The 13,029-nt window shown below is 49.0% G+C and overlaps 1 protein-coding gene across 6 annotated transcripts in view; it reads right to left on the minus strand.

Moving 5' to 3' along the window:
- The window catches only part of WTIP (WT1 interacting protein), a 105,722-nt gene extending 93,214 nt beyond the window's left edge, over positions 1 to 12,508 (minus strand). For all 6 annotated transcript variants that reach the window (XR_010918321.1, XM_067540073.1, XM_067540077.1 and 3 more), the window contains exon 1: positions 10,870 to 12,508. Coding sequence is in view for 5 of the 6 variants with exons in the window: in XM_067540073.1 (XP_067396174.1) it covers positions 10,870 to 12,361 (1,492 nt within the window). In the remaining variant the exon portion in view is untranslated. The remainder of the gene's footprint in view (positions 1 to 10,869) is intronic.
- Between the last annotated feature and the right edge of the window lie 521 nt (positions 12,509 to 13,029).

Here is a 13,029-nt window from a genome sequence, read left to right on the forward strand (position 1 = left end):
TCAAAATATAAATCATGCCATCAATGAGTTACAGAACCATAGTCAGACTTCCCTGGGGGAATAAGGCACAACCTCAATGAGGAGTCTGACTCTGAGATGGTTTTAGTCGATACTGCTCAGCAAATCAGATCTGGCCTTCTTCATGCAATGGAGTGTGGGGACACTAAATCAAATTACAAAACTTGTTAAGCTTTAGTGCTAGTGTGCACAGAGCTTTAAAAAAAAAAACCCACAGTGTTTGTAGGCTTTTCTAGGTTGCTCATCGCTGTAGTATCGGAGCACTTCACAAACACTAATAGATTTAGTCTCACAATGCCCCTGTGATGTAGGGAATTATAATCTCCATTTTACTGATGGGGAATGGAGGTACAAGGAGATTGAATGATTCAGCCAAGGTCACACAGGCACCTTGTGGTAGAGCCAAAAAATTGAGACCCCAGATCTCTCACATCCTGGTCCAGTGCCTTAACCACAAGGCTCCACACTAGTATTAACTAACTATCTGGTAAATTCCTTGGAGACAGACCTACTCAGCTGAGAAATAAACTCACTAGCACAAGGAAAAAAACTTGCTGTGTCACCCCTCCTCCCCCAAAGCCAAGCTCCCTGCAATTTAAAGGAATGGCACAACTGCCACTGTTCATAGTACACACCGTCAACTGTAAAGTGCGGTCAGTCGACTAGCTATCGAATATATTTTTAATGTAAATTACCATCTCTTTCTCTTGCTTTTCTCAGCCCTTCTATCGCTTCCTAGTTTCACTCTATTTTTTATCCCATTTTTTCCTGCACTGTCTACAGTATCCATTCTCTTTTTTCTCTCCCCCTCCACCCTTGTATCCCTTTCGCTCTCTTTCCCTGAACTGTGTGCTCTACCTCCTCCACTAGCTGTACTCTTTCTATATACTTACCCTACTTTTCTCTTCTAATTTAGCCCATCAATTATTCCCATCTCTCACACACCCTCACCCCATCCATTCATGTACCCACACCCTCTGATACAGGACCAAATTAAAGTGCGCTTCTCCCCCGCGCCCCCAACTTCTCCCCCAGTGTCTCCTCACACACATGCTATGAAGGGGAGGGTTATGGGATTCCTTCCAGAGCCCTACTTTGCGTTGCATCTTGTGTTAGCTCTAGGTAGAAAAATAAATGTGAATGTCCTTCTGGCTCCTGGAAGAGAGAAGCAGCTTTATCCCTCTCATGGCTATTGCAGTGGTGATGGTGGGTCTCTGATAATCAACCACTGCTGCAACGTCTCCCCATCCACGATCCTCTTTTTTTGGGCCCTCTCCAGTGACCAGCTCCAGTGCCTGACTCTACTGTTCAGAGCTTTCCAAGCTGTGGCAGCGTGAAACTGACATGATTCTGATCAGTTTCCCTGGTACCTACAGGATTTCCAATAGCAGCAGTGAGACACCATCAGTCTACTGTAATTTAGCAAAGCTAAGAACAATCCAGAGGCATGGGAGCGATGTCAGGTTTATAAAGAGAGCATGATATAGATCTACATTTTATTTATGTTTTGAAGGTTATTATTGTAACCATAACCTCTAGACACTCTTTGAAAGAAATGCTTAGGTTATGTAGACATTGATGGCACTCAGCCAGGTAGCTTCCTATTCAAAGGTGAGTGAATTTTTCAAGCCTTGGATAAAAAAAGATTAATTAAAGAATAATCCCCAGAATCAGTTTTGCTTACAAAGACAATTAAATTGTATCAATTGTTATTTTTCTGCATTAATATTTTATGAATAAAGCTCCCTAAGAAATTAAAATCCGTCGAGTAATATTTTAGCAGACGCGTTCTGGGACATTAAAGCAGCCTTTTGTCCAGTTCCTTAAGCTGCAGGCTTTAAATTTCTTTCAGATTTACAAATTATGTTGGTAAGTGATCAATAATATCTGGGGCTTGATCACCACTATGAATCTCAAGCTAGCCTCCACTTGTGTGTGCATGCTTTCGTCACACTAATACCTGTGTGTGTATGTAGGCGCCTGTGAAAAGGAAGGGTGGTTTCATAAACAAGCAAAGCCTAGGGCTCAAAAATCAGTCCCTTGATATCATTTAAAATTCCTCATATACATACACAAATACCACATTATAATTTAAAATTTGTCAGACGATACAAAGTAATAAATACTTCAGTGGTCTTAGTACATTTCACAGCTTCATACAGTCCCCTTGGCTCTGTTCAACATTGTATCACCATAAATTCCAAAAATCACACTACAAACTGACTGAGAAACCCTATTTAAGCCACCATTTGAGGGAGACTGTACCCTACACTTTCAGAGAAGTAGACTCACTGCTAGAACATGTACCTGCACATGTTCATGTTACATACCACATATATCATGATATACAAGAGGTCTTAGTTACATGACCAATAAATGAACAATAGAAACAAACAAATGTTTTAGGGCCTGTCTATCAGGCAGTGTTACATTGACCTAGCTTGTTTGCTCTAATTGCAGTGAATTAACTATGTGAACTGAAAGGCATCCACATGACTTCATTATGCAGGCTTACGGTGCTTTCTTTGTGAATCATTGTGTTCACACAGCTCTCCACATGTTCAAACTAACAACATACATTCTGGGAAGACAGACGATGGTGCAATTTCCATCACTCAGTTCCACGCTGTGGGATTTTTCTCATGATGCCTACCAGAACCTACAAGAACTGTAGGACTTGGGCAGGGGGGGTCAAACTAACAAACTCCCATGATACCTCTCCTGGCAACCCGTAATTCATCCGCATTTTGCCAGTGCCATTTTCAAACTGCTGTCAGTCAGCATAGAGGACACACTGCTCAATGTGTTTTAATGACTATCGTGATTGCAAACAAGCATTCTATTGGCACATGCATGGGCAATCATACAGCTGAACGGGTGGCTCGATGACTTTGGGCAGCTTCAGCTGCTGTGACAATACGGCAACAGGGAGAGGAGAAGCAGGAATGTGACACCAAGCAGTTACTCCTGCAGGGCATTTATCCAGAGCAGCTTCAATCAATGGAGCGATGCTTCTGGACTCGGCCAACTAGAAGAGACTGGTGGGTTGGGATAGTGATGCAGAACTGGGATGACCAGCAGTAGCTGGAGAACTTCACCATTCAGAAAGCTACTGTCCTAGTGATCTGTGCAGAGCTCACCCCAGCAGCACACCAACATGACAGTTCTCAGCAAGTTGCTAGCACAGCTGGCAGCCTCTCATCCTCCCCCCACCACTGCTACTGATCAGTAGCTGATCAGGTTGCTATTGGTAGGTCAAGTGTCAGGGCTCATGTCATGAAGATTTGCGATGCTCTGAGTAAGGTGCTGCTGGACTGGGTCACAAAGCCTGGCAATAGATAAGAGGTTATTGGTGGCTTTGCACAGATGAGGTTCCCAAACTGTACGTGGGCTATTGATGGGACCCACGTGCCTGTTCTTTGCCCTTCACAGCAGGGCAAACACCATCAACAGGATCAACAGGGGTATTTCTCCATGGCGTTGCAAGGCCTGGATGACCACTGGGGACAGTTCACCAATATTAATGTGAGATGCTCTGGAAAGGTCCATGATGCCAGTTTCTTTAGCCTTTTTGCTGCAACGCACAAGACAATTTTTGCTCCCCAGACGACTACAGACATTAATGGAGTTATGATTCTTCGCCTCATTTTGGGAGACCCAGGCTACTCTCTGCTTCTCTGGCTGGTGAAGCCTTTTACTGGACACTTGACAAGAGAAAGGAATGGTTTAACTGAGCAGTTGCAAACAATAGTGGAAGACTGAAAGGTGGCACCTCATAACAAGGTTGGATGTTTCTTCTCATGATTTGCCTGGTGGGATAAGTGCTTGCTGTATCTTGCACCTCATCTGTGAGGCACAAGCCAGGAAGCCGGGAGGATGGGCGGGAGCAGTAGGCAGACAGGCTTTCTGATCATTACAGACAGGCAGGGAGAGTGCCTCTGACAAATGCCCCAGGTGGCCAGAGAAACAGGCTCAGGGATGCATTATGCTGAGGCCACAGAGTAGTGGTGAGTAATGAATGGACTGTTACCAAGGAAACGACTGAAATATGCTTGTGTATCGATTTTATTAGGAATTGATACCATGGGGGGGATGTTTTGTGAATGATGGGGGGGGGGGGCTGTTCATAATGAATTTTTTCAGTTGAGTGGTATCAAAAAAAAGTTGAGTTTTCCAATAACAGATAACAAAGACCACTGCCTGAAAAGAGTACAGACTTCAGACCAATGAAACTGCGGCATGCCCACAGTGGAGAATGCTCACAAAGTCTGGCAGGGAAGGTGCAGTGAACTTGTCTTCTCCATCTCCGGGGGTTGAATTCCTGGGTCTGAAGTCTGGCTGGTCTCAGTATGGTGTGTTCTCCATAGTTCACAGGTCAATGCCAAGATGGGTGCTGTGTTTGACCTTTGTAACAAAAGATGCTCCCACACAGCTGTTTGCCTCTGCATCACCTACACTCCTACTGCTCCCAGAAACTCTTCTGTCTCCAAGGCCCTATGTTGGGATGCAGTTACTAGTTCCTTGAACATTTCCTCTTGTCTTATTTTCCTTCCTTCCAAGGTTTGTCAGCCTCTCAGCAGGACCGTGAAAATCAGGGACAAGGACTTATTGTCCCAGTCCTAATCTCCATGCCAACAGTCACAAAATTTTGCTTTCCCCACAATTTTGGAATGCCATTCCCCACTCTAGGGGGGATTCATGTCAAGGTGGTTAGACGTTTTCCAGATTAATTCTCCTTCGTAAAGGGCCTCTGTATAAATATGATGGATAGGTGGCTGGCTGTGGTGGTTTTAGGTGGGTGGAGGGCAGGTTAGTAACTGCATATATACCTCTGCAGGCTGTCTGTAAATTGGAGGATGTTCCCTGAAGCAAATTCTCAGGAGACATAGAAGGGTCTTGTTCAAAAAGACAATGGGCAAACCAGGAAGATATGCAGTGTGGCTATTTGCCAGAATGGTGTCCTTCCAACTGGAGCAGGAGTGGAAGGAAAACGGTAGCTATGGTCAGTGCCGAGAGCTGCACTACCTTGCAATGTGTGTGCCAAAAATACAAGCTTTGCCTTAAGTTCTCTTTTATGACACTGGCAAATCACCACAGAGTGCATTACAAAATAAACAGGACTCTGCAGTAGTTGTTCTGAATCCAAGAGCGTCGAATACCCACAAATGCCTTACACTACCTATGCTTTTTGAAATGTCTGTGAAGCCTGATTTGGGCAACCCATAAAATCTCAAGTTAGCTAAAAGCCCAGGGTATTTATAAAACCGTAAGCCAAATTACTTTGTCTATGGCTCTTTCCGTGTCTGCTGCTACAATAAACATGCCTGCCATGCAATACCTTTGACTGTTTTAACCCTCGTGGTGCTGCTCTTTTGGGAAGGGAAGAGGGCAACAGGGAACAGGGGGAAGGAAAGGAGAGCAAGCAGGAAGCCATACCAGAAGGGTGCACGGAGGTGGCAAACGTGGCTGATGGTTGTGGAATTTGGTATGGCCAGGAACTAAAATTGTATAGCTTCACATCTCTGGCACAGATGCATGTTGAGCGCAGTGGAGGAGTGAGGGGGTTAAAAGCCCCTTAGGTGGAGAGAGGCTTCTAGTTCCAACTAACATGGCAGCAGACAGCCAGTACCCAGAAAGAAAGCAGTTTAAATCCCCTATGCCCTGTATTGTAATACAGCAAACAATGCTTACTGAACAGCTCTCCTCTGCACCATTTTCAGGCTGGCTGATAGCAGAGATCCCCAGTACAGCCATTTCAGTCTTGCTCTCCCCAAATCTGAGGGGTCATACAGTTCTTGGCCATGCAGAAAAATCTCCTCATCAGACCCCGGGGTATATGTGGGGGTCAAGGGTGCCCATGCCATCTGGGTTGCCTTCTGGAAAACTGTCCACCATATAATTCTTGAGCACAGTGGTGGCATCACCTGCAAAAATATGGCTCATGTCCTCATAGTATGGGCAAGTAGAGGAAGTGTTACCAGAGTTGCTGTTCTAGTCCCTTGTCTTCAGGTTCTTCTGCTGAGGCTCTTTTGCTTGAATGCAATGCTCAGAGGCAAGCCCTCTCTCTCATTTGCTTTGACACTGTCTTGTGCATGTCTAAGACTGGACATGCAGCTCTTCAAAGCGGGCAGTCAAGTCCTGGAGCTCTGCAGGCATCTACATGGAAGCTCCAGGGCATAGCTGCTATAGTGGGGATGTGGCTCCGGATGTGTGAACTCACCATTAGCTGTTACTGAGAAGGGGCACACCTGGTTGAATGCCAGCATGTAAATGGAGGGGTGACATTCAGAAAAGATGACCCTGGAAAGTGGAGTGCATACAAGTACACAGACAGACTAATCCAGGTGAGAAGCAACGCAGGGGAAGGACTGCCAGCAGCAGAGTCATAGAATCATAGAATATTAGTGTTGGAAGGGACCTCAGGAGGTCATCTAGTCCAACCCCCTGCTCAAAGCAGGACTAACCTCAGCTATATCATCCCAACCAGGGCTTTGTCAAGCCTCAGCTTAAAAACCTCTAAGGATGGAGATTCCACCACCTCCCTAGGTAACCCATTCCAGTGCTTCACCACCCTCCTAGTAAAAAACTTTTTCCTAATGTCCAACCTAGACCTCCCGCCCTGCAACTTAAGACCGTTGCTCCTTGTTCTGTCATCTGCCACCACCGAGAACAGCCTAGCCCCATCCTCCCTGGAACCCCCTTTCAGGTAGTTAAAGGCCGCTATCAAATCCCCCTCATTCTTCTCTTTTGCAGACTAAACAAGCCCAGTTCCCTCAGCCTCTCCTCATAAGTCCTGTGCTCCAGCCCCCTAATCATTTTTGTTGCCCTCCGCTGCACTCTCTCCAACTTGTCCACATCCCTTTTGTAGTGGGAGGCCCAAAACTGGACACAATATTCTAAATGCGGCCTCACCAATGCCGAATAGAGGGGAATAATCACTTCCCGTGACTGCTGGCAATGCCCCTCCTAATGCAGCCCAATATGCCATTAGCCTTCTTGACAGCCAGGGCACACTGCTGACTCATATCCAGCTTTTTATCCACCATTACCCCCAGGTCCCTTTCTGCAGAGCTGCTGCCCAGTTCGTCGGTCCCCAGTCTATAGCTGTGCATGGGATTCTTCCTTCCTAAATGGAGGACTCTGCACTTATCTTTGTTGAACCTCATCAGATTTCTTTTGGCCCAATCCTCCAGTTTGTTTAGGTCACTCTGTATCCTATCCCTACCTTGCAGGGATCATGGGATCACGTGAACCTTAAAGCAAACTCACTGCAAAGAAGAGTTACTCCTGTCCCAATCAAAGAGGATTACTTACCGCAGCAGCCAAAGCTGCCAAATAATGAGCTTTAGAAAAGGTTACGTGTGGACACAAGGCACTGCAAGGTGTATAAATTAAAGTTATGCCAATGCAACATGTCCCCATGTAGACAAGCCTTCACTCTGAACAGAGGTTATGAGAACTGGTGCTGTTGAAAGATGCTAAAATTAGCAGCAATGTCACAATATCTAACTTTACTTATTAGATGCTTAGGTTGATCCAGTCAAGGAGCATTAAACCATTTCCCCTGTTTGTTAGATTGTTAGGATTAACACTTTCATTTTCTACTGGTGAAATTAAAGTATTGCAGGTGTTTGAAGGTCTTCTGGACTAATCTGATATAGTACTTCCTAGTGGAGTACTCCTTTGGGGTACTGAGCTAGGCACAAAGGCTACAGTGAGGAGGGAGTGGCCAGCCAGGCCTTTAAGTTAATGTATAGGAGAATATGCCAGGTCCTTAGTACTGTGTGAACGCAGTAGTGTATTTCTACTGCCTTTGCTTTACTCTCCGTGAATGTTAGGCGAGGCTTCCAAAGACCGCCTAAGCAATATCCAAGTGACAAGCTACTATATCTGTCAGAAAAAGACCGCTTTCTTGCCCCATCACACTGAACCTCCTAGTACTGCTCTGGCTGTTCTATTTCTTTTCACCCTTTCAATCTTTAGTGACACAGGGCCCAACCCTGAAGTGTGCACTCAGGCAAAACTCACCATTCACCTCAATAGGTGCTTTGACGCAGAAAGAATGGCAGGATCAAGCCCCCAAAGTCCTATTAAAATCAGCAGCAATGAAAATACTACATGGTACAGAACACTGGTAATCTGTGCTATGCTGTTTTAAACCCTATCTAGTGTGAGTCCTAGCTACTAGAGAAACTTGTGTGCCGTTGCAATAGTGAAGGTCTGCTGGGATGTTTGTAGACTCTCCCTAGATGTGAATGTCCAAGCAATGGAGGCAGGACATTCTTAAGAGAGGGTCCTAGACTCGGAAATGTGCTTTTCCCACAGGTCTGACAGAGCCTGAGTCTGTTGATCTTTAGGGCATATTCATATTGTAACAGGTTTCTGTAGAATATGCATGCACCTAGCAACAGTTGCAACAGACAAATTCTTATAAATTAAAAAGTTGTATAATAGAGCTTCCTCCCGCATACAGCCCACCACACACACAGTGCCAGTCTCTTCCTCTGGAGTCACCCATCCTCTCTGAGTTACTCCCATGCCACTTCACTGCACGCTGCACCCTTGAGCCACAAGAAAGCTTTTAGAGGTCCAGGGCTATCAGGATAACGTTCTCTGTTCTAAAAGCATCTTAGTGCTCGCACTTCCACTGAAATCCATTGAGATCTGCAAGGCAAACATTACTTTGCTTAGTGTGATAATTAACATCACAATTCAGCTTCTGTGTATACTTAGTGAGTCAATTATTATTATTGATCATTTATATTGTGGTAGCCCCTTCAGACGTCCAACCAAACGCAAGGTACTGTACAACTATGTAGCGAATGACAATCTGCACTCCTACCCATCTCTGTGTCCTACGTGTGTCTCTTAACCCACTTCCTATTGCTCTTCTTCTTGTTTCACCGGCATGAAAATTCCTATTTCAATTCACAGGAGTTTGAGAATCACAAAGCAACATGTTTATAAACAGCATAAATATCTGCACAAGCCAGGTCCTTCTTGCTGCTCTGAGATGCTCTCTCAGCTATCATAGATGTCCTTCTCAGGTCCTTCTCTGTGCCACTCGGCAGTGCATTGGCACTTCAACCTCTTGCACCAATGTGGCCATGAATCTTTCATGTCCTCCCTTTTCTGTGAGCAATCTATTACACAATCCAGAACGCTCATCACCTTGTTTTTTTTAATCCAGTTAAAATATGGATCCCGGTCCTCCAGAACATTCACATGAGCTAAAAAGAAAATACCTAATAGGTCAGGGCTCTCTCTGTGCCCAGCAGAGTAAAAGGGCTGGGCCCTAAGTGGGAGGAGCCTTCCCCTCAAAGGCCACAGAGCCTGTCTCACTGCTCCCCAGGGGCAATGGGCCAGCTGACTGATGCATCAGTGCATCCACTTGCTTTTTCCTGCTCCTTCGCTATGCACAACCAATGCCAATGCCCTCGGCAGAACCTGGATCTCTAATCCACAGGAGTGCGTGATGCCTATGAAGTCTCCCAAAATCCTGCCTCCCTACCCCACACCCCGTTTGGCTGCATCAGAGACCCACAGCACCTGTAGAGAATGGGGCAGTATTTGCATGCTCTCTGCAGTTGTCTTTCAAATGCAAATATCATCCTGGCCATTTTCTTTCACTTTAAAAATACCAAATGGGCTTAACTTATACTGTGGACTAACTGCAAAATGCATTCATTTGTTTCACGGAGCTATTATTTTCTGACAGACAGAAACACAGCAGAGAGGAAAGAAGATATACAGGCAGGCTGATTTAGCGGCTGCCCAGCAGGAAAGGGTCTCCTCTCATCACCCCAATCATCTCTTCTCACTTTCTAGGTGCAAATTCAAACTCTGTCAGACTTGTGTGCTGTGAAGAGCCACGCCAGGCCTTGCAGGCCAGAAACAATACGTGCCAGAGGCTCCTGTGAGCATCTCTCATGTTGAAGCAGACAAAGGTTTTTTTTGAACCAAGTCCTAAAACTGGCTTCTCCAGTTTGGCCCACTGTTTATAAAAACAAAAGTACTGCAGGTGGGCCAAAGACTTCAAACTCCTCTATTTCAAATCACATTAATTTATATGCTAAGCTAGGGAATCCTGAAAAATTAGGTTTATAATGGAAAGACAATTAACCATAACATATCAAACCATACTGGCACAAACAGGTGCTTCTGTAATGCTTTATGCATTGTTTCCAGTCACACCACAGAGGATTAAAACCAAGGAAAATGACAAACTGCAGAAGGGATAAACAGAAGGGGAAAGGCTCCAAAACAAACAAAAATAAACTACAGAAAAAGAAGTTTTTTGTTTTTGTTATTAATCAGATCTAGTTTAATCAGTGGAATGGATCAGGAGAAATGCAATCTTAAACCAGAGGTCTACCAGTAAGAAAACTTTTTTTGAAAATGGGTTCTTTAGTTCTTCTTTAGGAGCACAGCAGACTTTAACAATACGTTCCTGTTAAATAATCTGGATACCGAATGTCCATGAATGTCAGTGAATATTTTCATAAATGTAAAAACTATTAGTAAAAATAAGATCTTATGAGGGATTGATCATCTGTTAACAGTTAGACTTCCACAGGCTGTTGCATCTATCTCATGTTGTATCTTTCAAGACTCTAAAAATCAGCTGGTTAAAAAAAAAAAAAAACCAAAGGATCTCCCGGATTTTCCCCTCAATACATTTTTGGCATGTACACAGCAAGTCAACTTTAAACCAGTTCTGCTCACTGTGTGGAGTGAAAGACATGCTAAGCTCCCGTCTGCCCTGGGCCTGTGGCAATAGCTATGGACCCCCCTGCCCTCTCCCCTGCTGGGCCAGGCACCCCCAGAGACAAGCAAGAGGATGCCACTTACCAAAATATTCCTTCTTCATGTGCATCTCCAACTCCTTCTCCAGCTCCAATGTCAACGCTTCCAGCCTCCTCTCCGCCTGGCTAGGTCCACTCTCCCTGGACGGTGTGACCTGATACGGCAGCTTGAATTTTGGCGCTGGAGCGGCCCCTTTGGTTGCACTGTAGGTGTAGGACGCTAATGCCCCTGACGCGGAGTCGGGGTTGGAGGCAGCAGGATGCTGCTGATGCTCGTGCCTCGGAGGGGACTGGGCACGGACTCGGTGATAGGCGTCCCCGTGCTCCTGCGCGGTGTTTTCTTCCTGCAAACCTGGCCCCAGCATGGAAGACCTGGGCGAGGGCAGCTGCAGCTCTGGGTAGGCGCTCATGGAGCCTCTGGAGCTTCTCGAGCTCCGGGAGCTGTGACTAGAGATGCTGGAGCGGGGGCTGATCACCGACGGGTGGCAGTTCCCCACCGGCCCCGTCCGCCCGTCCTGACTGCAAACGCTGGCCCGGGGGCTGACCAGCGGGAGCCCGTGCCCCGCGCCAGCCCCCTCCAGCTCGGCGTGGCCCGGCGGGCCGTACCTGGAGTCCGAGTAGCTGGAGCGGGGGCTGGCGGTGCACGAGTACTGGCTGGCGGTGCTGGAGCGGGGGCTGGCGTGCCGCTGGTCGTAGCCCATGCTGATGCCGCTGGTGCGGTTGCTGCTGGGCTTGCTGCCGCCGTCGTAGCTGTTCAGGCTGGCCCGCGGGCTGGAGTGCTTGCTGGTGTCGCTGGCCGTGCTGGCGTAGCTCGAGCGGGGGCTCAGGGCGCTGCCGTCGTGCTGCACCAGGCTGGCCCGCGGGCTGGAGAACTTCTCGTGGGACAGGCTGGCCCGCGGGCTGGAGAACTTGCTGGGCTCCGGGGCGGAGGAGGAGGAGGCCCGGCTGGCCCGCGGGCTGGCGGCGCTGTATTTGCCCTCTGGCCCGGCGTGGGCTCTGCTGCCCGGCGGCGCGGGGTACGAGCCGGCCGCCTTGGCCACGTAGATGCCCTCGTAGGCGCTGCCGGCGCTGTGGCGGGCGCTCTCGGCGGAATAGCGCCGGCTGGCCTCGGCGAAGCCCCCGTAGCAGGGCAGCGCCACCTCGGAGCGGGTGCAGAGCCCTTCCTCGCAGCGCGGCTCGCCCCGGCCGCCGCCGCCGCCCGGCTCCTGGCTGCCCCCCGCTCGGCCGCTGCCGTTCGCCGGCCGGAACTGGGGGGCGGCCGCAGCCTGGTACACTTTGCCCGAGGCGGCGGCGGCAGCGGCCGGGGGGGGGAAGGCGTCCCCCGGCGGCCCGGCGTGCGGCGGCGGGGGGGCCAGGCTGCCATTCATTTTCTTGCCGCGGGGCTCCGCCGGCATGTGGGCTGAGGGGGCCCGCTTGGCCTCGTCCAGCCCCGGCTCCCTCCCGCCGAGGCACGGGGCGTCCCTGCAGGGCGCGTAGAGGGAGAGCTCCTCCAGCAGCCGGCCGGCTTTGCGCGCCACCTCCGCCTCGTAGCGCTCCATGCTGCGCCGGCCCCTCCGCACGAGCCCGGCGGGGGGGGGGGGGGGGGGGTGGACGGACGGACAGACACCCGGAGGGACAGAAAAGGCTCCCGCCGCCGGCTGTGAAGTTGGCGGGGAACGGCACCTTTCTTCCCAGTCGACGGCCCCCTGCCCCCGCGCTCTGCAATCAGGAGGCGCGGCAGCTCCTTGCACCCGGCCACCTCACAGGCATCCCTGCAAACGCCGCGCGCGCGCGCGCCCCGCTCCCTGGGCGCAGCCAGGAGAGAAGAAAAAGCCCCCGCGCCCGTGTGTCAATTTCCAGCCTTAAATAAGTTGCTCGGTCCAGTCAATGGCGCGCTGCGCGGAGGAATTTGCACGCAGGGGCTGCCTGCTTTCTCCCCCTTTCCCCGCAGGTTTGCACCTAGACCCAGCGCCGGGGAGGAACTCTGAGCCTGGGGGCAAATGCAGCTCCCGGATCCCAGGGTCTTTGTGGCGCTGGAAAAGATGCACAGAGGCCAGGCGAGGGAGGGACTCCTTTGTGTGGGGCAGGAATGCGAGGAAGGAGACTGGGCGCTGCGTCCCTCTGGAATGTAGTTAATGCTGGAGCCAAACAATGATTTTAACCAAGTCAGCCGGAGAGAGAAAGAGGCTGAAGCTGAGGAGCTGCCTGGAAGCAGAGTTTGCAGGGT

The sequence above is a fragment of the Emydura macquarii genome, unplaced genomic scaffold (assembly GCF_026122565.2).
Source record: "Emydura macquarii macquarii isolate MOO-44397 ecotype Brisbane River unplaced genomic scaffold, CSIRO-AGI_Emac_v2 contig_561, whole genome shotgun sequence".
Lineage (NCBI taxonomy): Eukaryota > Metazoa > Chordata > Testudines > Chelidae > Emydura > Emydura macquarii.